The sequence below is a fragment of the Buteo buteo genome, chromosome 6 (assembly GCF_964188355.1).
Source record: "Buteo buteo chromosome 6, bButBut1.hap1.1, whole genome shotgun sequence".
NCBI lineage: Eukaryota > Metazoa > Chordata > Aves > Accipitriformes > Accipitridae > Buteo > Buteo buteo.
In genome coordinates, this window is record NC_134176.1 from 23,514,493 (window position 1) to 23,539,662 (window position 25,170).

At 39.1% G+C, this 25,170-nt stretch overlaps 1 protein-coding gene across 8 annotated transcripts in view; it reads left to right on the forward strand.

The window, feature by feature from the left end:
- Positions 1-4,134: 4,134 nt before the first annotated feature.
- Positions 4,135-25,170, forward strand: part of CEP128 (centrosomal protein 128) — a 144,170-nt gene continuing 123,134 nt past the window's right edge. For 5 of the 8 annotated variants that reach the window (XR_012650704.1, XM_075030041.1, XM_075030042.1 and 2 more), the window contains exons 1-7: positions 4,135-4,210; positions 9,705-9,865; positions 11,303-11,389; positions 16,120-16,246; positions 17,203-17,324; positions 19,756-19,847; positions 20,597-20,669. Coding sequence is in view for 7 of the 8 variants with exons in the window: in XM_075030041.1 (XP_074886142.1) it covers positions 9,719-9,865; positions 11,303-11,389; positions 16,120-16,246; positions 17,203-17,324; positions 19,756-19,847; positions 20,597-20,669 (648 nt within the window). In the remaining variant the exon portion in view is untranslated. Of the gene's footprint in view, positions 4,211-6,967; positions 8,206-9,704; positions 9,866-11,302; positions 11,390-16,119; positions 16,247-17,202; positions 17,325-17,780; positions 17,859-19,755; positions 19,848-20,596; positions 20,670-25,170 lie in introns of those variants that run through there. The other 3 variants (XM_075030043.1, XM_075030046.1, XM_075030047.1) reach the window with 3 other exon arrangements.

Consider the following 25,170-nt stretch of genomic DNA (forward strand, 5'->3'; position numbering starts at 1 on the left):
CCTCAGGCTCCCTATACTTTTATTTATATAAATAGTAATGTAATGGCTCATAATAATATTTCCTTTTTTAAAAAAACAATGATCTTCCTTAAGTGTATGAGTCAAAGGGTATAATAGCACTAATCAAGCAGCAGTGGCCTTGAGTTGTAAGACCACGTTGGCCTCTCTAAATGTAAGCACTGTCAAGTGATTGCCTCAACACAGCACTTTAGATAACAGAATGGTGGGATATATATTTCTGATTTCATATAATAACATGAAAGTGTTCTGTGCTTGTAAATTTAAACAACTGCTCTAGAAGTATGTCTAGTATAGTAGTTTATTATACATAGTTGAATCATTGATTTCTCATGCATGCTCATTCCAAATATAGTAGTTTATTATGCATGGTTGAATCATTGATTTCTCATACATACTCATTCCAAACTGAAGAGATGTTCTGTAGCAACCCTATGCACTTCCATTTAACATCCTTATGACAAAAGTAAACAAAAAAAAATTAATCACAGTACTGTTCGGCTTCAAAAAAAGATAATTACAGAAATATGAGGATACTTATTAAAAATGCTAAAAGGGGCAGACAAGGAAGTTACCTTGCATGCCTCATGGTGAATCTTTAAGGACACCAAACTGCAAGTGCATACCCAGTAAATAAGGCTTCAGGAAGGGCATAAGAAAGCCAGCATTGTTAAAACTAGGATAAGGTCAGTTATTAAAAGCAAGAAATCATCCTTCAATAAGTTAATGTAATTTTTTAGGGTAGAACACAAAGTTTTCTTTCAAATGCTATCAGGCTAAATGTAAAATACAGTAAAATGAGCTTAAAAGTAGTTGAGGAACAACTTGTGAAAAACAAAAACTAATAATCGCTTTTCAAAAGCAACAAAACAAAGAATGCTGCCAGAGTCTATAAGACTGGTAGATGAATTGGCATATAAAAGGAGCATGTAGAGGAGATAAAGCCATAACCCCAAAACTGAATGATGTTTTGTTTCTCTGCTTACTGTAGAAGAGCTTGGAGAGATTCTCATACTGATATTTCTTTGTAGACAGATAAATTCAACTTGAGAAAAATAACCAGTCAAAATCTTATTTACTTGGTGATTGAAATAGCAGGACTAGTGGCTGTGGTGTACTTCTCAGTTAACACCCTTTTTGTACCAGAGGACAAATTAACATTATGCTAATATTTAACAGAGATTCTAAGGAAAATAAAGGAATTTCAGATTCAGAGAATACAGACTACAGAATCCAGAACACAGAATGACAGAATCCAGAATCAAAGAATTGAAGAATTTCAGCTCTGACAACTGTAGTTGGTACATTAGTAGAAACTATAATAAAGAATAAAATTAATGGATGCATGTACAAATAAGATCTTTGGAAGAAGAGTCAAAAGAGCTTTTTTGACACACAGACATTCCTCATATATTTTGGAAGTCTTCTGAAGCTGTCAACAGAACTTTAGGTACAGTTTACTTAGATTTTCATTCAGCCTTTAGCACAGCCTTCAGCAAAGGCCCTTAAATCATGCAGCCATAGAGTAGAAAGAAATCACTTTTTCACACTTCCAGAAGTAAACGTCCAGAAATCATTGCCAGGAGGTTGGGGAAGCAGACAGGATTATACAAATTTAGGGTCTAGAGGCCTGTAAACAGATACCAAAGGAGATAGTCCTCTTACAAATGTCCTCTGACATGACAAATGCGCGTGCTGGAGGAAACTACAGAGAGGGTTAGATCACAGAAAGCAGCCAGGTTCATGTGCTCTCCCTAAATAGCATCACCTGCTGTCACTGTTGAATACAGTATGCTGGGCCAAATGGACCAGCAGGGCATTTTTTATGTTCCTATCTGGACACAGTGACAAATACATGCATGCAAATCTTAGCCCTCTCCCTAATCTAAAGAAAGGTGCAGTAAAAAAACCCTAATGCATCCATCTAGTCTGGAAATCAACATGCAGAGGTACCACGAACAGACTTTACTGAGCTGACATTTCATCACACAGGTAAACTAGCAACCCTCATCAACAACCCTTTTATACTTAGCTGTTCCCTCTCTCATTCTTTGAATTTTGAAGGGAACAGAGGACACGAGAAGTTTGCACTAAAGTTGTGCAAAAAACACAGTGAGCTTCAAGCAGTTTGTTACCCTACACTGGTGTTCACTGAATCAACTGAGTCTGAAAACATCACTGGCCTGCTGGTTTCTTCTCTGTTGGGAGTGGTGGGATCTTGACAGTTTGGGTCTTTTTCAGCAAAGATACATACACAGTCCAGGAGTCTTGGCATACATGCCTACTTACATGTTTTCTGTGACAGTCTTTAGTATTTCACTTTTTATACCAAGCAAGCCTCAGCTTGATGAGGATGGGAAAACTAAGTATTAGTCAGTAGCGTAAGCCTTATTTCATATGCATATGGAAAAGAGTTACAATGTTAGTGGTAGTGCCGCAGCTGACAATGTAGCTGTGTGCAAAACCAGCTGTCTGAAGCACTGGAAGCATCTGCTTCCTTCTCTTACAACATTAGACCAATATACACATAGATAGCAAGTGCTGCTTGCTGTTTAGCTACTTCACAATTGATATATGCATGGTTATCATGATCTTTAGGACCAGTGTTTGTGCCTGGTTTGTCATTCTCAGCTGTTGGCATCAGCTTCCACAAGAACATTGTGTTGATAGCAAGCCGGATGTGCTCACGCTCAGCATAGATGCAAATACACTTCTCATATGTGCACCAGCCACATCCAGGACGCACTCCTTACCCCTTCATCCCTGCTGTGATGGCCTGAGAGAAGCTACTAGGGCAGGAAAAGAAATCTGCTCATGGATGAATTCTGGGAGTCTATGGGAGAGCAAGCCCACTTCTGGGTGCAGAACTGGGAGGAGAGGAAATCTCTCAGAGAGCGCAGAATGGTTCAGGGCCTGTCTCCCAGAGACCACCATAAGCAGCCATGTGAGATGAGACTGAGCAGAAGCCCCGACCCTGCATTTAGACCTGCCAGCACAACCCAACCATGCTGCAGGTTGCAGAGGAAAGGCCAGAGCAACGGTCATGCGTTGGAAGCCCAGGAAGACTTACTTCTTCACTAATTATTCACTAATGCTTCAGCTCACAGTGAGGTAAATTATATCATCACATTCCTGTTCTGTGTCTCACCTGCCTTCAGCTCAGATGAGGATAATGCCTCTTGAGCATGACCACAGATCAAAGACACAGCAGCAGCAGCCAACAGCCATTTCCTGGGCTGTTGGTGGATGCTGCCAGTGTGGGGGGCCTGGCTCGCTCCTGGAGTGTGTTGTAATCACATGGCATGCAAGCACCCCTGCTGCATTAGACTTGTGGGTGAGTAAATGAAACAGTCCTGCGGGATAGGAACGAAGGTAGGCAGTATGGATTGTCAACCATGCTTTATTACCGTGCTCAAAGGCCAACGGTCACTCCCTGGAATGGATTCCAGAGGCAATACAGACATATCTGTATTAAAAAACCAACCCACTGCATTTACCTTGGGCTTGAGCGCTCACCTACAGGTGATCTGCAGCCAAATATTCCGCAGCCAAATAGTCCAGTGATTTTAGGACTACTGCAAGTTCTGCCCACGGTTCAGAGGCCCAGGCGATATTTCCTGTGATCACTCAACAAGTCAAGTGACAGGAATGGAGATGTCTCCCTTGTAAGAAACAACTGTTCGACACGGCTCACGCACTCCTTTTCCCAGCAGATCAGCCAGGCGCCCACTCTCCTCATGAGCAGAACATACACACCTGCCTCGCCAGGGCAACAGCTTCTGCTCTTTGTGTTTACCTAGCTGTAGTGTTTGTACACGCCAACGTGTATTCTGTAAAGGTTCACCTTTCAATAACTTTTATGAACACCAGCGTACGTGAGCGACTGCCGGCCGCCACCCCCCCCGCCCCACGGCCGCGGCCTCTGAAGCACCAACGGCTTCCGCGCAGGGCGGGGCCGGGCCTTCCGTTACCGCTCCTGCGGGCGCGCGCGCCTCGGCCCGCTCGGCCTCTCCGCCGCAAGGCCTCTTGGGAGTTGCGGTCCTCCGCGCTCCCTCTCCCGCGGCCGGTCTGCCGCCCGTGGACTGCCCGTCCCACGGAGCCTTGCGCGGGCGGGGCGGGCGGGGCTGGCGCCCGGAAGGCGGCCCTGGCAGCCGGCGGCAGGGCGGCTAGTTCAAGTTGCCATAGCGGCGAGGTGAGGCGGCGCGTGGGGTTGTCGGGCGTGCGCGGGGAAGGGGTCGGCTTAGCGTCCTCCCGCGGCTGCTGCGCCGCGAGGGCTGGGGGCGCGGGGAGGGCAGAGCCGGGGGCTGCGCTGCCGCTCGGGGCTGGTGGAGCGCCGCGGGAGGGCGGGCGCCGAGGTGAGCGGCGGCACTGAGGGACCGCGGCGGCAGCCCGCGGGCCTGGCGGAGGCCCGGCCGTCGGCGTGCCGGGGCCGTTCTGGGGTTGTCCCGCTACCCCCGGGGCTTCCGCCATCCTGTCCGGGGCAGAGGATCCAGGAGGCCCGGAGGCCCTCAGAGATGAGGTCGGGCGTTAGTAACGCTCGATACGTGCACGGCCGGAGGAGGACTTGCAGAGGGCGTTAGTCGAGCTTGCTTGCTGCGAACAGTGCGAAGGAACCGTTTTCTGTGCCGTGGTGCTGAGAGTGCTGGGAACGTGGTGTCGCAAGCTGGCGGTAAACTGTGGTACGGGTGCCTGAAAGCATGATGGTGAAATGGCACCGTGTTGGATCACCTTCCTGGCTTTTTGGAAACTTATCCTGGCTCAATTAGAAACGCTGCAGGAAGGGCCTTTCAGGTGTGATGTCCATTTCTGGAGCAGCTATTGAATTTTTTGACATGCTCAGTCTTAACTATAGGGCTTCAAACGGGCCCTTAGAATTCTGTCGTGGTTTAACCCCAGCCAGCAACTAAGCACACCCAGCTGCTCACTCGCTACACCCCTGGTGGAATGGGGGAGAGAATCGGAAAAAAGAAAAAACTCGTGGGTTGAGATAAAGACAGTTTAATAGGACAGAAAGGAAGAAAATAATAATAATGATAACAATAATATGACAGTAATAATAAAATGATTGGGATATACAAAACAAGTGATGCACTGTGTAATTACTCACCACTCACTGACCGATGCCCAGTTAGTCCCCAGCTCCCTCCAGTTTATACACTGGGTATGACGACACATGGTATGGAATATTCGTTTGGCCAGTTTGGGTCAGCTGTCCTGGCTGTGTCCCCTCCCAACTTCTTGTGCCCCTCCAGCTTTCTTGCTGTCTGGGCATGAGAAGCTGAAAAATCCTTGACTTGATTATTGCTAAATAGTGTTTATACTAAAAACATCAGTGTGTTATCAATATTATTGTCATACTAAATCTAAAACATAACAGTATACTAGCTACTAGAAAGAAAATTAACTCTATCCCAGACAAAACCAGGACAAGCACTAAGTTAGTTACCTAGCAATAGAATAGTCCTCATGGAGCTAAACAGAAATACCTGAGAAGTAATCAGTTTGTGTATACTGAGTTTATCTTTTGTTTACTTGAGCTGGAGAACTTGTTGTTGAGACTGGCAGCTGTACTTTATGTTTGCTTTATCCTGCAGATCTCTTAACAAGAGAGTCCTCAGTGTAACTGAAATGCCCTGTTTTCTACAGGGAAAGAAAATACTGAGTATGGATGTTTTTCCTCAGTGCAAGAAAGGTTATAATCTGTTTGGGTAGACTAAAAACCAGTAAAAGACAAATGATTCTCACTGTCAAGTAGGTTGTATGCTCATGTGCTGAAATCAGTCTAGGTTTTTGGAAAAAGTGATAATAGGCTCTTTTTGGTTTAAACTAATAGGCAAATGTACATACAGAATATTTGTACAAATTTGTACTTTATGATTTTTTTTTTAAATCTGAAAAGAAACTTCTGTAATTCCTTTAAAAATGAGGATGTTGCTTTGTATGAAACAAAACTTCTTCAACTTAAAAGTACTTGAAGTTCCTCTTAGGTTGCTCATGAGAACAAAAAGGAATGCTACTTAACCATAAATAGAAAGTTTTCTTCAGACAAAATGTCCTCCTGTGTCTAGCATTTACTTTTCTGTTTACCTTGTTTACTAGCCTTTCTTCAGTGCTTTGAACAGTAAGTATCTTAATGAGTTTATTTTTGGACAGCTGAAAACAAGCTCATTAATCTTTTCTGCTGTAAATCTTCATTTCCTTTTTGTTTTCTCCAGTGTCATAGCTTTTCAGTAGTTGGGGTTCTTATGTTTGAGATGCTTCTCAGAACGATGTTTTCAGCAGATAAGTCAACTGCTGTTTTTCATTTATTTCTATCAGTGCCTATCTCTTTTTCTGACGTTACAAGTTGCCATGCTTGTCTAACTAGAGGTACGTGTAGGGCCATATTCAGAGGCCCACTCTCAAAAGAGTCTGAGAAATTTTTAAGAATTTAGTTCCCATCAGCTGAGATGCAATAACTAACCTTTTGAATTATGCTGGCTTATGCCTTTTCATCAGGAAATGAGTTAAAACACTTTCTATCATTTGAATGTTCTTACATGTCTCATTGTTCTTAATTTCTCTGTCTACTCGGGTATCCTTAAAAAGTCCTCTTTCACTAATGTGAAAGTGATAATGTTGTAAGTGATGTTGTTATTTTGGGGCTTTTAGCTTCTAGAAAGAAATATGACATGGTGGAATTAAGAGTTAAGCCTAGTCTTTCACTAGGAGCTGTTTGACTCGCAGACAAGCTATATGAATTGCATAATGTAAGGTTAGTTTTCTAGCTCTTACGGGATATTTCTGTGTGGTATTCTACATACGGAGTAAATACAACATAGGCTTTTCTGCTCAGTTTGGGAGGAAAAGACAATTTTCTTCCTGTGAAACTGTGAATGGAGTTCTGAAGAATGTAAATTGCCAAAACAATGTTTACTATGACTTTGTAGTTGAGGTAATATATGACAAATACAGACCATCAGCCATTTGCTATGATCATTAAAATTAAATGTGTTGTGACTGTAAGAATGATTACAGTCAGACAAAATGTGCTGGCATGTAGCTCCATGAGTAGATGAGGGCTAGATTCCTGTGGATTAATGTCTCAGGGTTGAGTTTCTAATAAGTTTGATCTTGTGCTGAATTCTTAGTGTGGCTATTAATAGGGTCTCCCCTTTACTTGGTGTCTTAAAGATATTTTCACAAAATGCTGAAACTGAAACCCTTTGTTAAGCTTGGAGGAAATTGATCACTGAATCAGTTGCTTATTGGGTTTTGAGTCATTGTGCTGCTTGTCATGCTTGGTAAGATCAGAAAGAGACGTTTTAGCCTAGAGAACTGACACTGCAGTTATAGAAGGAATTCAAAATTACTCTAGAACAGCTGATGCCAAACTTGCTTGAGAGGAGTCTCATCTCATGTTTATCAGTGATACCTGTGGTCTGTGTGCTGGAATATGGATCTTGCTGATGTCTGTATGAGGTTCTAGTAAAGGTCAAGGGGAAAATACAGCTTGATGTAGTAACGTGCAGGACAGAGTAAGTTGTTTGGGGTTTTTTGTACTGAATTATGTTAAAAAAGAATATTATTTCATGTTGTTACTTATACTGGTGTTTTGTTTCTTTATTTTTCTCTGTCTTTGAAAATATCCCATATTTCCTGTTTCCCAGTGCTCAGTGTTTGTGCTTTCTCAGCCTCATTTAGACTTCACGTCAGCTGATCAGAGTGAGAGGCACTGGAATACTGAATTCTGATACTGGCAGTAAAAATGTGTTTCAGTGAGATAAGGGGAGGGGAAGGTGAGATAAATTCATCACTTCAGAAAATGTAAGGAATAGACTGAGTACGTTGATTTACTCTCCTTTCATGTTTGAAAGGTTTCTATCCAAGTCTGGGGGACACAAATTTACAACCTTTTAAAAATGAAGTATAAGGCTCTGGAAAAACATCAAGTTGCCTCTATATAAAATACAATATAAGAATTGAATCTCATCTATGATTTCTTTGGGAAACTTCGGCTTTAATGACTAGAAGAATGACACTTTTACTGTGGCTTTTTTTTGTGTTGACTACAGGACCAAAGGGAGTTCAAGAGTTTGCCAGTCTACTTCCTCTTCCCCAAAGTAGGCTCAGACTGCCTCTCCCAACAGATGCTGTTAACACAGATCTTATGATGGTGATTCTGTGACCTTTAGGCAAACTGCTGCAGTGTGTAATAGTTTAAGAAAAAATTTCTATCTAACCTACCTTTTGAAGGTTGTGATTTTAATCAGTTACTATGTGACTTTATCATACTGGTCATAGCTGTATGTAGCTTTTAATAGTTTCTTTTCCTATCTCTGATGATTGCTATCCTATTTACCCTCCTCTACCTCTCCATTCTTAAGCCTCAGCAATCCCCATTCTTTCCTCACAAGCTGTATTTCTTCTGCTTCAAGTAATTTTTGAATTTTAGTCAAGTGAATTGCCCCAGCATCAACATAGTAATCTGGGTTATTTTGGATTAACATTGGATGAAAGAAATATTTCCCAATTTACAAAATTACCCTTATTTTTACATTTTGTATGGTGTTAACTTTTTCTTTTCAGAACATGACATTGTTGATGCACATTCAGCTTGAAATACTAAAGCTCTTGAATAGCCTTTTTTTTTTTTCTCTTTCACATGCTAACTTCTGTTTTCCTTGCTGTATTTGTCCATTTGGACAGCTAGTGTCAGCTGCAAACTTAATAAACAGATTATATTACATTATCGGGTCATTTAGCGAAAATATATGGTGGATTCACTCCAGGTTCTCACTTGAAGCCTTTCTCCAGTTTGCCACTTAATTTCTGTTAACTGCTCTATGTGTTCTGATAATCACCCTCTTCCATTTTAGGAAAGCTTAATTTAGTTCATGTTTATTTAGCTTTCTTTTGTGAATGTCACGTGTGTCCAAGGTTTTTTTTTAAAAAAAAAGTGACCTCTACTGCTTCTTCCCTGTTTAACAAGTTTAGTTACTCATTACCAGATCGATTGATTTGATATAAATGGATACATTGCCTTTTTTTTTTGTGAGAACAGATCTTTTGTTGGAAACTTAAAATAGTCTATTTTAATTTTTTCCACATATTTAAATTGATTCGTCTATAACTTCATGGCCACAGTTTTCTTTCCTTCCCTTCTTTTTATGACACTGCATTTGCTTTCTTCCATAATATCTCCAATTCTCCTTAAGTCATTAAGATACTGGTTCTTAGACTTGCTTCAGACAGTCAGTTACTTGGCGTTATTTGTCTTAATTGGCCCTGACCAATCTGAATATAGCTTAGCAAGTAGCATGAGGTAAAGGGGAATGGTTCTGCAGACCAGAACAATTGATAAAGCCTTGATGTCTCCACTGTATGTTTTGGGGGGAGAATTTGCTTTGGGCTATGGTCTTATCCTGGGTACTGAACACTTAAAAGTAGTGAGAGTGCATCTTTTGATTTAGTTCTCTCCTAATGGGCTCTGCCTCTTGCGTCTTGGCACTGCTTCATGGTGTGAACAAACATTAACTGAGGAGCAGCTGGAAGATCTGCTTCAAAAATACATCCTGCTGACCTGAACCAGAAAGGCTAAAGTAAATGTAGTCTGAGGCTATGAAATTGCTCTAGGAGTGTTGTGCAAGTCAGAGACTGTTCGGTCACAATCAGGATTTAACATTCTTTCTGGTCTTCCTGCCTAGGTTTCAAGATACTAATGGCAGATTCATCCAGTGATTCAGACAACTTTCTTAGGGGTCGAATAGGAAGGCGACCATCTGTGAGAGCATCCCACAACAAAGCTCGGAACTATGGTGCTGAAGAAGTCACAGAGAAGATCCATACTTTAGCAAGCACTTTACAGGTTGTTTACAAAATACGGTTTTAAAGTATTTATACAGTCTGTATTTCTGAAACATAGGGTCAAATTTTCATTTCTGAAGTTGTGGAAAATACTGTACTGATGGGAAATATTGCTTTCTATGCAAACCAAAAAGGTTTTGGGAAATTGATCATATTGCCTTGAGCTGAAAGTATGTGGCTTGTTACACTTTTATACAGCTGTTATTTCAGACAGTAATAGAATGTTGTTAGAAACAGTTAAAGGTTTGGTAATACTGTTTATAAAGTTAGCAAACTAAATGATGCCAAATAAACTTTGTCAGATTCTCACAAGAGATGTTAAATTTTGTAGCAGAAGATTCCAGCCCCATCTTTGTTGTCTTGTACTGTGTAAAATTTCCCAATTCCTGATGAAGTAAAAATGTAGGCAGTCAATTCCCTCATGATAGAGCTTACAGTTCAAATATTTTCTAGATGTGGAACAGCACAGTGAGAAGCAGTATTTGTAAACTTGTAAGAGATCCATACCTGAGCAGGAAAAGGTATTCATCTAATTCCTGCTGCTTCAGTGGAGGCAGCAGAGGAAATCTCTGAATCTGCTTTGCAAGTGGGAGGAGACATTTAGCTGTCTTGACACAATTTATTGCCATTCTTCTCTAGCTGACAGTTCTGAATACCTAGAGTGGGTGGGCTTATGTATTATCACTTGTGTTGAAGTATTGTTTGGCTGGCAATATTTTTTTTTTCTTTTTAATATGTGAGAAGAGAAAAGTCTATATAGAATGCTGAATTTAAACTTCAAAACTTCTTTGCTGGAAAATAACCATCAAGTTAGAAAAGAGATGAGTTAATAAGAATGTAATCTGACTATTTTTTAAAAGGGACTCTTTGGTATTGTCTTGTTTCTGTCTAACCTCTTTCTAGCTGCTCTTTTGAAATTCTGGTTTTAAGCTAATTGCTTTTTGTGGACTGCTTTTCAGCAGATCTGCCATCTGATCCAGCTCTTCATTTGGTCAGAGAGTGCTCATGCAGAGACCTTGTGCAGAAACCTTATCTATTGTGTTGATCTTCAAAAATTTGTTATTTCTTAGTTAACTTAATTCTGTTTTACAGGCAGGTAATGTTAAGATCTTTGGATTAAAAAGGTTTTTCTACAGAGTGGCTGAAACTTACAAAACTTTTTATTTGAAGCCAAGGCCTTACTGTTGTACTGTAAATGATAGTGTGGTTTGGGTTTTTTTTATTATTTGTTGTTTTGGGGGTTTTTTTGTTCCCTTTAGCTGCTCTGTACATCTTCAGGTTTTGGTTACTTGAATAGAATTTTGAATACTTAGACCCTTTAAAAAGCACTTGTGTTATCAATTTACTCTTACAAACCAAGAATAATAAAGACAATAGTAATGTTTGATCAGAGGAGGTTTCTGTTTTGACTTTTCTTCCTCAAATTTTTTTTTTTAAGGATACCAACAGAAATCTAAGACATGTTGACCATTTGCTAGGACAATACAGAGAATACAACAAGGAACAAACCGAAGCAATAGCAACTGTGAGCAACTTTCAGTTTATCTTAACTTCTTGAATCTTTTCTGCTAATAGCATTCATAGCTGGAAACTTTGTAATAGTGGACAAACTACATCAAGAGTTAAGTAGATGTAAACAGAAACTTTTCACATTTACTTGAGCCATCTAAATCAAACTATAGTAATATGTTACATAATGAAGGTTTTGTAGCTTCCTTACTTTTCTGGTTTACAAGCACCAAAGAGATTGTTGTTATGATACTATGCCAAGTATAAGGTGCATAGCTGAAATAGAGTATTAGGGAACATATTTCCTTTGCATGAATAAGTGATAAGATAAAAGCTGAATTATAGCAGGGAATGAGATTGTGATCATACTGGTGTAGGTTTTTGTCCTGTCATTCTACAGCTTCCTGTCAGTCAACAGCTTCTGAATCTGTTGACCAGCTTTCTCTAAATTGTAGAAAGGTTGAAATACTCATAAATCTCAAGCTTCTACAAGTTTGAAAGCAGATATCTAGACAGAGAAAGTAGATTAGTGCTGGTAGGGCAAGAGAGGTTTCTAATGTGGTTACAAACAAACTGCAGCAGGTGCTGCCTTGAAACATACATGTGAGATGTAGGAATATTTTGCATGTGAAGGTAGAGAGAAAAAGAAAAAGTAAATATGTAGAAAAGAAGGCTTGTTTTCTTCAGACAACTTGCTTTCTAAATCAGTATGCACAAGCTCTGCATGGAAGTAATTGGGAATATTATATGCCTCAATTTTTTTCTTCTGTTTGAATGCTGGTTGTGTCTTTATAAGCTTTACTTTGGTATTGAATTTGTGGAATTTCTGGTGGGCATTGGAACCATTTAAGATTGTCTGTTTTTAACAAATACTGATACTAAATATAGTTCAACATTGTTATTCTGGAAAAATTTTCTATTGGGAAACATCAAGGTGAGTGAGACATCACTTAAAGTTAGTTTTGACTTAATGTCCATTCTTCTTAGTCATGCTAGGTGGCTTTTGATTATGGCTCAAGTGGAGGAGAAGTCTAGAGAGTCTAACTATCTCTTGCTTGAGCTTTAAATACTAGAGTAAAATCAGTCTTATTAGTAAAAATAGCATGTTTCTCTGAGTTTCTGTTCCCTTTCTGAAGCAGAAGTTTCCACTCGAATAGAATAGATGTATGTGTTTGGTATGTGGGAAGTAGCAGCTGGGATCAGGAAGTAGTGTATCTATTTTCCTTCTATAATAAATATTTAAGAAAAACTTGAATAAATTTCTCATTTGGATGGTGATGTGTTGGGTTTTTTTTTCACAATGATAGTCAGTCAAGTGTTTCTACTGCATTAGACAAACTTGTTTATCTAAGAATATTTTCCTCCAAATGGAATATGTGTTTAGGGTCTGTCAGTTATGCCAAATATTGTACTGTCTGACTCTTATTTATGATCTTTTCCTTAAAAAAGACTTCCTTCAGACCATTGTATAGCATATTTGCATTTATGGATTGGTGACTGTTGGGCTGCTGAGGAGCTATTTTCCATTCTAATTTATAAATTAGTCTCACAACCCCACTGTGAGGTGCCTGGTGTCTGCCTGTGAATCAATGCAAAACTTGCTATGTATCTTACAGGGTCAGGAAGGTTTGCTGCTCAGAACTTTATTTTGTTCTTGCTGTTGTTGATTCTCTAGTGGTGGGAACATTGTACTCTCTGTATGTGCTCTGTTCCAGAGCAATGTTATTCTCCTGCTGACTTCACTGTTGGTCTGTGATTTTGTTATGTCCATGGAGGACAGGAATAGGAAAGGTTCTGTTCTGCCCTTTGGGGTGGGGAGGTGGGGGAGAGGGAGGAGAGAATGTTTTGGAGTGTTTTTTGGTTTTGTTTTTTTTTTTTCCCCTCATGTGAGGCTTTGGAGAGGTTTAAAAGTAATTAGCCTTTGAGAGGGATCTGGTTGGGTTTTTTGTTTTCTTTTTTCTGGTGGCACTGATGTTTGTCTCTTTAAATAAATTAAAAACAAAACAAAACAACAAAAGAAAGAAGAAATGGGAAAGGACCAAAACGTTAGGCACTGTTTTGATGGGATTTAAACAGCTTATAGATGAGATGTGGAGGAATGGAATTCAGATTGGTGAATATTAAAGATATTCTATTCAAATTTGTGTATGTTAATATCTCTGTTCTACTGTCACTAGCCTCTCTTCATTCTTTTAATAATTAAGTTGGTTTTTAAGAGAACACAAATACCTTAAAATATGATGATGTTGATAATGTAAATTATAACTCAAAATTTTAAAAAAATTTTTTGGCCATTGTTCTGTTCTAAAGAAACAGACTGAAGAACAAAGTTGTTAATTCTGGACACTGTCATGGTTCTTTGTTTAAAAAAATAAAAATAATAAAAAAATCCAGCTGTCTGGTTTCAGGTAGAAAGGATGAAAATGAGTGCTGTAAAGCTAAAGCACACAAATTGAGCACCTGTAGCTTAATTCAGAGTTTTTGTTGCCCTATTCAAGATGCAAGATAAGTCTTTGACAGAGGCAAGTTAGATTTGAAAATTGAGTTATTGCTGTTCTTTCTTTGATCTTCTGGCATATTCATGATTTTTTTTTTTAAGTTTCAGCTTTTTGAATACAAAAGTGATCTTTTGTTACATACATGCATTGTTGTATCTTTTTCCCTCAAGTAGCCTCATTCTTTTTGAGAAAGCATTAGAAAATCCTTAAGGTTTTTCGTTTGAGAGTTTCTTAGTGATGATGAAGTTGTTCTTATAGTACCATATAATGAAAACATAATATTTTAAAAAGAACCTAAGCAAGCATTGAAAGCTTCAGAAAAGATTTAACATAGTGTTTTATGCTTTGGGAAAAAAGTGTTGCCCAGAGAGAGATCCAACACAGTGTGTATAATTCTGCAAGAATAAAGAAGCAATTTAACCATTGTGTACAAGCCTCTGTTAGGGAGAGGAAAGGTGAACTTTTAGAAATGGATGTTTTGTGGATTGTCAAATAAAGGTGTGACAAATGCAAATGGCTAAGAACCAAAGTTAGTAAATGCAATCTTAGAAAATGTGGTGAGTTGACCCTGGCTGGATGCCAGGTGCCCACCAAAGCCTTTCTATCACTCCCCCCCTTCTCAGCTGGACAGGGGAGAGAAAATATAACAAAGGGCTTGTGGGTCAAGATAAGGACAGGAGAGATCACCCACCAATTACCGTCATGGGCAAAGCAGACTGAGCTTGGGGAAAATTAACTCTATCTATTACCAATCAACCAGAGTAGGGTAATGAGAAATAAAACCAAATCTCAAAACACCTTCCCTCCACCCCTCCCTTCTTCCCAGGCACAGCTTCACTCCCAGATTTCTCTACCAAACCCCCACAGCGGCACAGGGGGGACGGGGATGGGGTTTACGGTCAGTTCATCACATGTTATTTTCTGCCGCTTCATCCTCCTCAGGGGGAGGGCTCATCACACTCTTCCCCTGCTCCAGCGTGGGGTCCCTCCCACAGGAGACAGTCCTCCATGACTTCTCCAACGTGGGCCCTTCCCACGGGCTGCAGTTCTTCACGAACTGCTCCAGCATGTGTTCCTTCCATGGCATGCAGTCCTTCAGGAGCTCACTGCTCCAGCATGGGTCCCCCACAGGGTCACAAGTCCTACCGGAAAACGTGTTCCAGCGTGGGCTCCTCTCTCCATGGATCCACAGGTCCTGCCAGGAGCCTGCTCCAGCGCGGGCTTCCCACAGGGTCACAGCCTCCTTCAGGCACCCACATGCTCCGGCCTGGGGTCCTCCACGGGCTGCTGGTGCATATCTGTTCCACTGTGGACCTCCCTGGGCTGCAGAGGGACAGCCTGCCTCACCATGGTCTTCCCCACGGGCTGCAGGGGAATCTTTGCTCCGGTGCCTGGAGCACCTCCTCCCCCTCCTTCTTCACTGACCTTTGGGGCTGCAGGGTTGGTGCTCTTACATGTTCTCACTCCTCTTGCTGGCTGCCGTTTCTGTGTGTCCCGGAACTTTTTTTCCTTCTTAAATATGCTATCCCAGAGGCACTACCACTATCGCTGATGGGCTCAGCCTTGGCCAGTGGCGGGTGCATCTTAGAGCCGGCTGGTTGGACACAGGGGAAGCTTCCAGCAGCTTCTCACAGAAGCCACCCCTGTAAACCCCCCTGCTACCAAAATCTTGCCATACAAACCCAATACAGAAGATAAGATGCAAGTCTGAAAAATGAAGAACTTGTTTAGTAATAGTTAGTTCTGAACTTTAAGTTGGGAATGGCTGCCTTTTTCTGGAATTGTAACTGCTAAAAGTTGGGCTTGATGTAAAGCTGCTTAGTGAAATTTGATAGCCACATGTCAAACTGATTCCAGATAGGGCTGGTAGAAAAATTCCAATTAAAAAAATATTCTTTGGGGTTGTTTTCTGGATTTTGCAGGGCAGTTGTTGAGCATTGCTGGCAAATAGGTCTTATTTTGGTTGTAGGAGACATACTTTTCTTTTCAGTTTTCCTGGTGTGTTGCACCACTGTTTTAAGAAACTTGATATTTGAAGCTGCCAATGTTGGAAAGATGTTTTGTTTAGTTATAGGAATATGACATAAGAGATATTGAAGAAAAGCTGTTATTAATTCATAGCTATACTTGGCTTAAAAATAGTTTTGAGTCTTCTAATGAATTTTTTTGAAAAATAATATTTTACATGCATGTCGTTTTTTTTAATCAGTCTATGTTCATATTTCAGTAAATTGTAATTTCTCTGCAGTTAAAAGAAACACTGGAACAATCTATAGGTCAGTTAAGGAGCCAACGATTAACCCGAAACTCTGGAATGAGAAGTGCTTCTCTCTCAAGCTTATACCCTAGTGATCTGGATGGAGGAGGAGTGTCAGGTAAAATACTTAAGGTGCTTGAGTATACTTAAATTGTGTCATATAGCTTTTCTATGGAAAGAGGAAATTAAGAAGAAAAATGTGTAAAGATAGTGGCGTGAAGTCATCATTGATTACTTCAAAGAAATTCAGTTTAGAAATTTTGGAGACGTACATTAAGTTATACAGTTGTTTATTTGGTAAATTCTTACAGCTTTCTGTTACATAGTCTTTTCTGCTGATATCCTCCTGAGAGATCTAAATGAAACATTGATTCTTTCAGTAGAGAAAATTCCTTGTCCACTTCATGAGTTGTAGGTACATACAAGTTAAAGCTAAATCCAAAAGATATTGCAGCTTCTGAAGCTTGCTTCACAGCAAAGAGGAAAGTTAAATTTTAAATGCATGAGATTATGGATGTGTGGATGAAATTATGTAAGGCTCAGTAGAAAAAGAAAAACTGGACCAATGTATAACCTACAGAAAAGTAGTTTCTTCTTGTATGTCTCTCTGCAATTTCATATTTTAGGAAAAGGTGTATTTTGGAGGAGTATTCCTCCTGGAAGTACCATTTAATATATTTTAGTAGAAAGCTCTAAACTTTCATTTTTCTAACGTGAAAGCTGTGAAGTACTGTAGTTTGAAGCTATAATAGACCCAGGTGGAGGAAAAGCTGTTGCTTGGGCAAATAAAACTTGAGTCGAAAACTACCTATTCCTTGGAGGAACAAAGGAAACCTCTTTCTTACCCATCACACATGTATTCCAGAAATATTTCAGTTGAACAATAATCCTGGGAAGAGCTAAACAAGAAGTATGCCTGTGCATTTTATGTAACTTTAGTAGTTGTTTTGTCTATAATGTGGCCTGTAAGGATATTGGCAAGATGAAACACATGTTTTTCATGAAGCAAAATGAAAAATTTCCCATACAAAGTTTTGTCTTCCTACTTATTTTTTTATCTCTTATCTCATAAAGGGAACCGCCACTTCCTGCCTACTTCTCCTCTCAGGGATTATGGAGACTCACAGGGCAATAAACATCGAAGGTCTAGATCTGCAAGTGTTCGATTTGTCAATGAGGCAGATAATTTGAACCAGGTACAGAGCACTAATGGGAGTTGCTTCCCCAAATAGGCAATATGTGGTCACCAGGCTCTTTGCTTTTACATCAAATGAGACTATTCCGATGATACAGCTAAGAATGTTTCAGCTATGAAGTGTACTTTCAATGTTACATGCCATTCTTCATTAGGCAGTCACTTATTGTATTTATCGGTGTCATGAAATTTCATGCAAATCTATCATTATAGAGAAACAGTAGTGATATCAAAAGGAACGTATGAAAATTATCTCTGTACTACTTAGGCCACGTATAAGAAAGAAAAATAATCTCTGAATATGTGATTAACATCCACCTACATGCTGAAATCCAGTGTGACTATAAAGGGGATTGTTCTGCTTTAGTTAATGGCACAGGATCTTGGTGCTTTTGCTGTTTACTTCAGTGTAGCCTGGATTGATTTTGAGCCAGCTAGTTCTCCATCTTAATTCTAGGTCTGACCTGTGAGTGGGATAATTTGACCCTGTACTTCAGGCAGATGATGCGAGGAGGAGAGGATGTGTATGGCACTGGTAATTTTCAGACCCCTCAACTTGTGTCTACTTGCAGACTCTTCAGAAAAAATGAATTAAGTACTTTAATGGATAAGATTATAGGCTTTCTATATCTTACATATAGAGAGGAGATTTCAGTACCTGTTTTTGCTCTTTCAGAGTGGCTAGAGCTGCTGGAGTGAATCCCTTTGTGTGGACTAATTTGTCCAGGAGAAATGTATTATGACTAATACAAAAGCACCTAATTGTAAGGTGTTCATGTTGACTTCATTAAATCAGTCTCAACTTCCAAATAATTAGTTTTAAACTTAACCACAATACATTCTCTCAGTTGACTTTTTGGGAAGTCTGAGTGCTACAGAAATTCCTAGACTTCTATTTAACCCTCTTTCATTGTCCTTTCAGTCTACTTCTTCCCCCATTCCTTCCTCCCCCAAGGTTAGTGTGAAACATAATCCTTGGAAGGAAGTAATGTTACATGGACATCTTTCCTCCTAAGCTTCCAAAAAGCTTAGAACTATTTTAGACTACTAAATATTGTATAAATATCTTAGAAATTTTATTCAAGGGAGTTCCTCCAATGCATACAAAATTCCTAGTTTATATTAAGTATGTAAGCAAATTGCTTTTTTTCCTGTTTTGATGATAACTGCTCATTTATTCCTTATTCTTGTCTTTGAGTGAGTGAATATGGCTTTACTCAATCTTTAATTATTTTGTAAGAAAAGTATAGTGCTTTGAGGAATGATGAACTAGAAGTAGTCATTGATCATGACCATAGATAGACATTGGGGCAGAGAGAAGGCAGTACTGCTTAACTAAAGCTGTGGCTTTTTCTTCTTTCTGTAACCACAGTCCCTTTATTCCCATTCTGACTGCTGCTAGCTAAGGTAATTTTCCAGCTGAACGGGTTTTTGGCACATTTGAGTCTCTCTCCTTCTTAGGCTGATATGTTCTGAAAATATGTTGTGTTTTTCAAAGTCTCTTGTGTCAGGTTGAAATTTCTGGTTAGTCACACAGGGGAGATGGTAGTGCCTGTGTCTCAATGTTGAGGGCAGTCAGCTGGGCTATGAAAGATCCAGGTTTAAATCTTGGGCATAGAACAAGACGTTATTATAAACCAGGGTTTTTCATAATGATGGTCCTGGCCACTGAGCTGTGGACAGCAGTAGGTTGGATTACGATGGATTAAATGTTACTTTTTATCCCATGAAGGATGGATAACCTATTACATTTTTTATTTGCTCCCTTAACAAATTTGACTATAAATTGGGGGGCCTGCTGAATGGGGAAATGGGAGGTTTTACAGAGGAAAATAGATGTATGGTGTTTTGGTTTTTTTTCCCCAAGCTCTGAAAATAGCATTCTAGTAGAGTATGTAAAGTCTCGGGCAAGGTAAAATACCTTTCCTTAGTGCTTTAGTAGTTCCTGAATACATCATAGTGTTCTGCTTGGTCACTTCCAATTTCATGTGCCATCTTTTTATAGTAATATATATAACTGGGCAGAACTTTGTTTCACTTATACTGACATTTATTAGCAGGAAATGTGTCTTTCCTGACATCACCTGTTCAGACCTTTCGACTTGTTTGCATTAGGTTAAAATGATGGTGCACTGTCAGGTAACCAAAATGACGAAGCTCTGAACCATAGGAAAAAACCCCATAGTTGGGAAACTTCGTTTAATAAATAATGTACTGAGAATTAAACTTCCATGACCAAGTGTTGTGAAGGGTTGATTGAAATAGAAGCCTCATCTACTCATCCAGGCTCATCTGCAATTCATGGAATTTTGTTACTTTGTAGGTTACTTTTATCTGCTTTATTTTATAAAGTGTGTATGTATGTATTTTTGGAATATCACAGAAAAAAGGGTTCGTAAGCCTTGTCTTAATTTGTGTACTTTGATTTACAGCTGCATTCTTTCCACCAGTCTCTTCGAGATCTCAGTAGTGAACAAGTTCGCCTAGGAGATGACATCAGTCGGGAGCTTTCAAGAAGGAATCGGTATAAACAGAATGTAACTCCATGTGAAGAATAGCATGGAAAATAATTGTTATGCTTTTAAATAATTCTTAAACTCCTTTGTTCTTTTGTATTTAAAAAAAAATATTTGGGGAGAGTGGGGGATTGCACAATGTGTAGATGAAAGCAGTGTTATGAACTGCTTATTCCATGTCATCTTGTGCAGTATTTATAAATGTAAATAACACCCATCAGTTCTGATATGTGTAGTGTATGTGGCTCCCCCCCCCCCTTTTTTTTTATATATATATGGACAAACCAGCAAGAACTTAGGAACTTCTTTTGTTACAACTTTGCTCCTTATTTGTTTTTGGTACTGGAGTCTCTTGAGGGCAAGCTCTCATGCAGGCCATAATGTTTTTTTAAAGTACATACTGTCTCAACATATGGTGCTTTATCTAATAGCAATAACAGGAATTAGTCTGCTAATTCCTAGTAGGAACTAGTACTGTTCAAAAGGACTGTGTAGAAGTGTTTGTAATTTTGTACTTGTTGACCTGATACCTAGCCTTTCAAACTAGATGCTCTGTTATGTTCACTTGAGGAATGGAAATGCTTTTTCTCATGAATTTTCCACTTGAGGCCAGTCTCTAATTATGCTAGCAATTTAAACGCTGTAGAACAAATTGAAGTAGCATTAAAATCCAGAAGATTGCTGCTGTTTAAAATTATCACAGTCGATATCTAGTTTTTGTACTGTAGAATATTCTTACCTGTATTTTTCTATGAAGGACTGATGCTGAATTAAGAAAGACTCTAGAAGAGTTGTCTGAAAAGCTCACTGAGTCCCAAAGACAAGAAACGGTGAGTGTGAATAATGTGAAAAGATGATGTATATTTAGTATTCTAAGCAGAATGTGGACTTCTAGTTTAATGCATGTGTTGGTAATCAGTACCACATTTTAGTACATATATCTGAACATGCTCTTATCTAGGCTACTATAGGTCTTCTCTAAAGGCTTTGTGACAAATGTAACAAAGGAGGCAGGACAGCCATGATAGTCTCTTCTTTTTTACTTCCTGTATCTACTGGAAGTAGAGTAACTGCAGTCTATATCTCTTAAATATAAAAGAGATCTGCTATTGAGGTGGAAGTCACAGTGTATTGCTGTAGGAACAAAAGAAGTTGAGAATCTCCCCAGTAGTTAGGAGGTGAAAATTCTGTAGGTAGTTCTCGACGTATAAGGCTTGAGTGCATGCTTCATGTAAATATTAATATGGTATCAGTAGCAATGCTGACTTTTCAGAGCAAGTGTTGTGTGTCCTTATTTTCCCATAGGTGATTCATCTTGCCCTAAAATTGCATGAATTGGTAGTAAATGCTCTGTCAATAGCTTTAGTGATGTGTTTGTCACTGATAACAATATTGTTGGCACCCATCACCTGTTGGCACCAGAGCAGACTTAATAGTTGTACTTGTGTAAGTTCTTAACTCTACATGAAGTTGGACAGGGATTCAGTAGACTATACTCTATCAGTACCAGTTGTATGCTTGATATGATAGAATCTATCAGTGGAGGAAGACTAGCGTTGTTGGCCTTCCTAGAAAAATGTAACAGGCTATCTGTGTTAGAATGTTAGCTCTGCTTTCTCCTAATAGCCTGGTAAGATAAAATAAGTTTATCTGATAAAGAATTCTTAATAATTGCAAAACTCTGCGTTTTTCTTGTGTCCTTCTTATCAGTATACTTTTTCCTCTTTCATGTACCAGAAAATGAGCAAACTCAGTAAGTTTTAACCAAGGTCATTCTCAAGAAAATAGCTGCTACAGCTGGCTACCCTACAACTGTTCAGTTGAATGAGAGAAACCTTCTTCTTCAATCCTCTGGAATGCTGGCAGCCACTGTCTTTTCATTAATGAAAGAAATAACTAACTCTTTGTGACCTCCTATAGTAGAATTTCAAGATTTGAAATTGAATGTTACAACTTTTGACCTGAGAGAAGCAAAAAAAAGAGACACATGAAGTGTAACAAGGAAGCTTTCTGTAGTTTGTTAATGGTAAGGGGAATACCAGAAGAGTCTCTTAGTTGAGAGAGAACATTATCATCCAATAAAGCTATGAAAGCTGAAGTGTTTAATGACATTCTTTTAGTGAAGACACAAATGCTCCAGTAAGCTGCAGTAAGGTGGTTTTCGCGTGTAAGACTAGTAAGACTTCAGCTGGAATATTCTGCTCATTGCTGCCTATTATCTCAGGAAGAACATTGGCCAAATGGGGAGAAGACCAGAAAGAGTAGAGGGAAAAAAAGAAAAGGGGGGGAATAAAAAAGGCCACTCATTCAAAGACTTCCTTGAAAGTTTAAAATAACTGCTGGGGTTCAATTTGCAGAAGAAATATGTAGTTAGGAAAGATCTAGCCATGTATGATGAATGGTCAAGTAGTGGACGTTTAGTGAACGATATTAGAATAGAAAGGCATCTAATGATAATTCTGCACAGTACTAGTCTAATCACTTGTGGCTTGAGAGCTGCTTGGTCTGGAATTGATCTCTGTACTTTCTGTACTTAGTAATCCCTCTGTGGATTTCTTTTCTGGAACTTGTCCAGTCTTTGTTATAACTTGCATATCTTTATCATCTTACTTGTCCTATAGCAAGGAGTTCTCCAGATAGATTACGTATTGTGAGAGGAGCTGCCACTTTTATGGTGGTTTGTTTTTATTGGTTATTTTGTGTATGTGCATGTTTGGTATGTTTTGGTTGGAGTGTTTGTTTTGTTTTTTTTTGTTGTGGCTTTTTTGTTATTGTTGTAGTGTGGTTTTTTTTCATCTAGCTGCTTTTTCATCCCTGATTTTCAGTGGAGGAGTTTGTTCAGTTTCTTCAGAGACCTTTCAGAGGATTCCCTTTCTCTTCAGGCTGAGGAATTCTGACATGCTTAATCACTCATTGTATCCAGGCAATTCCACACCACTGAAAAAGCCTAGTGGTAGCAACATTCTGCACTGCTTCTTTACCTGTGCTCTCATACTAGATGTGCATCCTTGCCCTTGTTCAAAACCTAATGATCTACTGTTACACTGATGCGGCTGGCAGAATGGGTGAGATGAGGTGTATGCAAAAGAGAGGAATTTAGTATGGACATTAAGAATAAAAATAACTCTAATGGTGGGCATAGCAAAGCATGAGATTAGAGTGCGTGTAGAAATTGTGGTCTGTTATTGCAGATTTTTGAGATCCTTTAGTACCTGTCTGTGTTTAGGAATTCTTCTGAGATTATTTAATTCAGAATTGATTTCTCACTGGTGAAAGTGAGTTGGGTAGGGGGAAATACTTTTTCCTCATGATTTCATTATGCAAAGCTGTGCAGGAACTTTTTTATCACTTCGTTTTGGAGTGTTTGTTTATCATCTCCAGCAGTGTCATCCTTGTATTTGTATTCTACTATATGGTTCGTGGTGATAAATTGTCAACTTGAAGTCTTGATAATTTGACAGGATGAGTTCATGGTAGAAACATTTTTTTCAGTTCAGTGTCCTTAAGTCTTTATTTCTGTAGGGACATACATCTAAATTCTTAAAGCCGTACTGTTCAGTATATTCAGTGCTGTTTGAAAATTGCCTGTATATAGATGTGTGGTGATAAAGGTCTAGTCAATGCAGTTGTTCTGAGTCACTAGTTCAGAATTTATTTTTATTAGAGGTTACAATTCTTAGAGCCTTTTTGATGCTGAGTCTGAATAATTTTTTAAGAGGCACACAGCACAATCAATGCACATTAATTTTACCTTTAAAGGGAGCCTTTTCCACCCCAGTATAAAAATCCGGAGGACATCTGAGGTGATGACACAGGCATAGTTGGATGGCTGTTACAAATCAAGAACTCTCAATGGCCTTGTACTTGAAAATCTACGTGTGGTTTTGTATAAAGACTGCAGGTTCTACAACTCTCCATATCAAAATCTGTTATCTTATCTAGACATTTTGTGAGATTTTTTTTTTCTTGAAAAGAGTTTGGATATTTGCTAGAGGAGTGTCCATACAGACCTATAAACAATTAAAAAGAATGTTTACTTTACTTTACTCACTTTATGGTTATATAAGATAGCCCTCTTGGACATTTTGTTGCAATCTCCTGGTGTAGAAGCACATCCCAAATAGCACAAGAAGCTGATCTTTATGCGTAAAAAGCAACTGCACTGAAGCACAGATTTGTTCAAATTAAGTAGATGCTTAATTGAGATGGTGCCATTAGAATGTTAGTGTAGGCTGTGTCTGTGGAAAAAGACAGCAATGTCAGGTGAAAAAGGTCTCAGATGGAGTTAATGTGGTTATGATATCTCAGAGATCCAGGATTATTGTCAGATAAGGAGCTGTCCTTCAGAAGATCCGATACAGGGATTTTTGGCTTCTGCACAGGTGACTTGTAAAATGTATATTGCACATGATCATTTCCCATGAGGGAAAAGTTTAACAATATTTAAAGTGACATCTGTGAAAGAAATTTGCTATTTTTGTGATTTTAATACTTCTGTTTCAAGTCTGCATTGATGATAAAATAGGTCATAACAAGAAAGGCAACAAAAATCTGTTGAAATAGATTTCAGTCAGCAGGACTTGTGCACTAGAAATAACAATGGAAAGCTGAAAAACAGGAGAGAAATTCAAGAAGTAGGATGCTGCTTTTTGTAGATTAAGCACTCAGCATCTTCCACAAGATTATATTTAGCTGCATGACTTAAATGTCACCCTGGTTTTAAACAGGACATTCTATTCTTTGTGTTTAATTGGTGGTGGAGGATCTTTTTGATAGCCTAATCTATTTTCATAGATTTTGCTGCTACCTGAAAGCATTATGCAGAGACACAGCTCTTAGTGTCACGATTGTTGTTCAGGTAGTCTGTGTTGCTAAAAATGCATCCTTGAAATCACATTCTAATATGTTGTGAATGCAATAATTTAGTGCTAGCATTTCATGTTATTATGTAGAACCTCCATATTCTTTGTACTGTTCTTCAGTGAATCACTTGTCTACACTAAGGCTTCTGATAAGATCCAGAGGAGAAGATACATACTCTTACGGTAGAAATGTTGTCCTGAGTCAGGGTTATTTGGGATAAAGGAAGAGAATTGAGTTTTAGAGTTTCTTCTGCATGTACTAATTAATGAGTTAAAACTTAACTGCTTCTAATTTTTTTTTTTTTGTACCCCTATTGTTGTGTGTCACAGGCTCTGTGACAAACCAAGGAAGGCCAGAGAGGCTACAAAAACAGGGACTGTAAATCTTGTGGGAGATAATGTCTACACTAGTGTAGAATGGGTAAATGTTATATTGGAGGAACTATGTTTTTAGGTGGTTCATTAACTG